A 3,175-nucleotide genomic window follows, 5' to 3' on the forward strand; every position below is an offset into this window, starting at 1 on the left:
TAAAAATTATGTCTCATGAATGTGAGAGTGTCTTTGGCTCTCCACATTCTTGAGTTAATTAAAGAGTTTTGGCTCTTCATATTCTTGAGTTAATGGGAAGATTAATTAAGTTAATTAATCTTGCATGACTCTAGGTGTGCATTTTGGGCTTATAAATAGTGTGTTCATTTCCTCATTTCAAACATATGATATGAAAATCTTATCTCTTTCAAGTATTCTCTTACGTTTCATATTGCTAGATTTTCATTTGGCATCCATTAAATCTCGGTGATAAAGTAAAGGTACGTTTTCAGTTCACCGTAGTAGTGTCTCGTGCTAAGTCACTGCTGGTTGTTCCATTGTATCCTAGAAAACAGACGTCCGCTGAAATCTCGAAGCACATATTGGAGGAGGCGAATATGTTTTAAGGAAATTGTACACGCTACAGGCCTCGGTTTGGTTTTGCTTTCTTTTACACAATAGTCATACTTTAAACATCACACTTGTTTCGGTTACTGCTTTATCTTTACAAGTCCGGTTCTATGCTGCTGTTGTTAGCATTTTTTCTAACAAGCTTAAAACAGATTACTCATTACGTGGTTTGTTTCAGATATGGCTACTGAAACAAACGTGTTGAGGGAAACTGGTTTTGTTGTCTCTCAGTGCCACTGTGACGCCTCAATTTACCCCATGTGCTGCTGCGGTTGCGGTCCCAGCCAGTCACGGTGAAAAACCTGAAAAGTTCACTGGTGTGGACTTCAAAAGGTGGCAGCAGAAGATGTTGTTCTACTTGACGATGCTGAACCTGGCCAGATTCCTGTCTGAGGATGCTCCTAAACTCAAAGAGGGTGAGGGAGATGTTGAATCTGTTAGTGCGGTGGAGGCATAGAATCATTCTGATTTCTATGCCGAAACTATGTACTAAACAGATTGGCCGATTCGCTCTACAACGTGTTTTGCAAAAAGAAAATGGCTAAAGAGCTATGGAATCCCTTGACAGCAAGTACAAAATCGAGAATGCCGGGGCCAAGAAGTTTCTTGTTGGCCGCTTTCTGGACTTTAAAATGGTGGATTCAAAGCCGGTTATCAGCCAAGTTCAAGAACTCCAAGTGATTCTTCACGAGATTCACGGTGAGGAGATTACTTTGAGCGAATCATTTCAAGTGGATACTATTGTTGAGAAGCTACCACCAGCTTTGAAAGATTTCAAAAATTATTTGAAGCACAAGCGCAAGGAGTTGAATGTTGAAGAGCTCATTGTTCGACTTTACATCGAGGAAAGCAACAAGCGTTCAAAAAGACGATTGTTTTCTCCTGTTGCTGCTAAAGAAAATGTTGTCAAGCATGGTCAAAGCTCGAAAAAGATAACCTTTTCTATCTCCAACAAAAGGTTGAACATGGGACCCAAAGGAGGCATTTCGGATAAAAATTTCTCTGGAAAATGCTACAACTATGATGGTATGGGTCAAAAGGGCCCTTAACGTAAGAAGCTGAAGAGAAACCGAGAGACAAATGTGGTAAAGAACATTTCTCAGGAGGTTTCGAACATGAATCTCTGTGCTGTAATATCAGAAGTTATTCTGGTGGGTTCTAACCCAAGGGAGTGGTGGATCGACACTGGTGCCACTCGCCATGTTTGCTCGGACAAGGAGATGTTTGCTACTCATGAGGAATCTAAGAACAGGGAAAAAATATTCATGGGTAATTCCGCTACTTCTAAAATAAAGGGTCAAGGGAAAGTTGTTCTAAAGATGACATCTGGAAAATAACTGACTCTGAACAATGTGTTGTATGTACCTGACATTCGCAAGAACTTGGTGTCCGGGTCGCTTCTTAACAAGCATGGTTTTTGCATTGTATTTGAGTCAGACAAGGTTGTTTTGTCGAAAAGTGGAATGTTTGTTGGAAAATGTAATGTTTGTAATGGGTTATTAAAACTCAATGTAAAGGCTATTAAGCTCGTGATGAATAAAGTTAATAATTTTGCTTACTTGCTTGAGTCTTCTTGTTTGTGGCATTGTAACTTGGACACGTTAATTATGATACAATTCATAGACTAATTAACATGAAAAGCATTCATGCATTTCAAATTGATAAACAACACAAATGTGAAACTTGTGTTGAGGCAAAACTAACAAGATCATCTTTTCGAACAATTGAAAGAAATAGTGAACCGATTGGTCTAATTCACAGTGATATATGTGATTTTAAAGGTGTAAAAACTCGTGGTGGAAATAAATACTTCATTACTTTTGTTGACGATAGCACAAAATATTGTTATGTGTATCTTCTTAAAAGTAAGGATGAAGCTATTGGCAAATTTGTCCAATATAAGAGTGAAGTTGAAAACCAAGGTGCTAGGAAGTGATCGTGGAGGTGAATATGAATCACCATTTGCTGATTTTTGTGCTCAACACAGTATCGAACATGAAAGAACTGCACCTCATTCTCCTCAGCAAAATGGCATTGCAGAGGCAAAGAATCGCACCTTGAAAGAAATGATGAATGCGTTGTTATTAAGTTCTGTTTTACCACAGAACTAGTGGGGGTGTTTTACCAGAGAACTTGTGGGGGGAATATGTTCTAACAGCAAATTACCTTTTAAATAAGGTGCCCCGAAATAAGCAAGATAAAAATCCATACAAGTTATGAAAAGGTAGAAGTCCTTCTTATCAATACTTGCGAGTGTGGGGGTGTCTTGCCAAGGTAGCAGTACATACTCCAAAGAAAGTAAAGATATGATCAAAAACTGTTGATTGTATTTTCATTGGATATGCTCAAAACAGTAGCGCGTATCGTTTTCTTGTACATGAATCTCAAATACCTGATATTCACAAGAATACGATAATGCAATCAAGAAATGCTTTGTTCTTTGAACACATGTTTCCATGCAAATCTAATGAAGAACCAAGTTCATCCAAAAGATTATATGAGACAATTAATAAACAACAAGAGCTTGATCAAGATATTGAACCTAGACGTAGCAAGAGAGCTAGGACTGAGAAATTCTTTGGTCTGGATTTCATCACTTTCATGATGGAAAGTGAACCTCAAATCTTCAAGAAAGCAATGAGTTCATTCTGAGGGAGCTTTATGGAAAGAGGCTATCAATTCCGAAATGAAATCCATTTTACAAAACATACATGGGAATTAGTAAATCTTCGTCTAGGAAGCAAACCACTAGGCTGTAAATGGG

At 38.1% G+C, this 3,175-nt stretch overlaps 1 protein-coding gene across 1 annotated transcript; it reads left to right on the forward strand.

The window, feature by feature from the left end:
• The first annotated feature begins 962 nt into the window (after nt 1-962).
• LOC142554644 (uncharacterized) lies at nt 963-1,748 on the forward strand. Its single transcript, XM_075665310.1, has 2 exons — nt 963-1,437; nt 1,552-1,748. The coding sequence occupies exons 1-2, from the start codon at nt 963-965 to the stop codon at nt 1,746-1,748; spliced, it is 672 nt and encodes a 223-aa protein (XP_075521425.1).
• Nucleotides 1,749-3,175: the final 1,427 nt, after the last annotated feature.

This window comes from Primulina tabacum, chromosome 8 (assembly GCF_025594145.1).
Source record: "Primulina tabacum isolate GXHZ01 chromosome 8, ASM2559414v2, whole genome shotgun sequence".
NCBI lineage: Eukaryota > Viridiplantae > Streptophyta > Magnoliopsida > Lamiales > Gesneriaceae > Primulina > Primulina tabacum.

Coding starts and splice junctions, on each gene's coding strand:
- LOC142554644 (XM_075665310.1), top strand. CDS start 963: ATGGAATCCCTTGACAGCAAGTACAAAATCGAGAATGCCGGGGCCAAG. Junction 1,438..1,551: donor AAAATGCTACAACTATGATG/GTATGGGTCAAA, acceptor CTGTAATATCAG/AAGTTATTCTGGTGGGTTCT.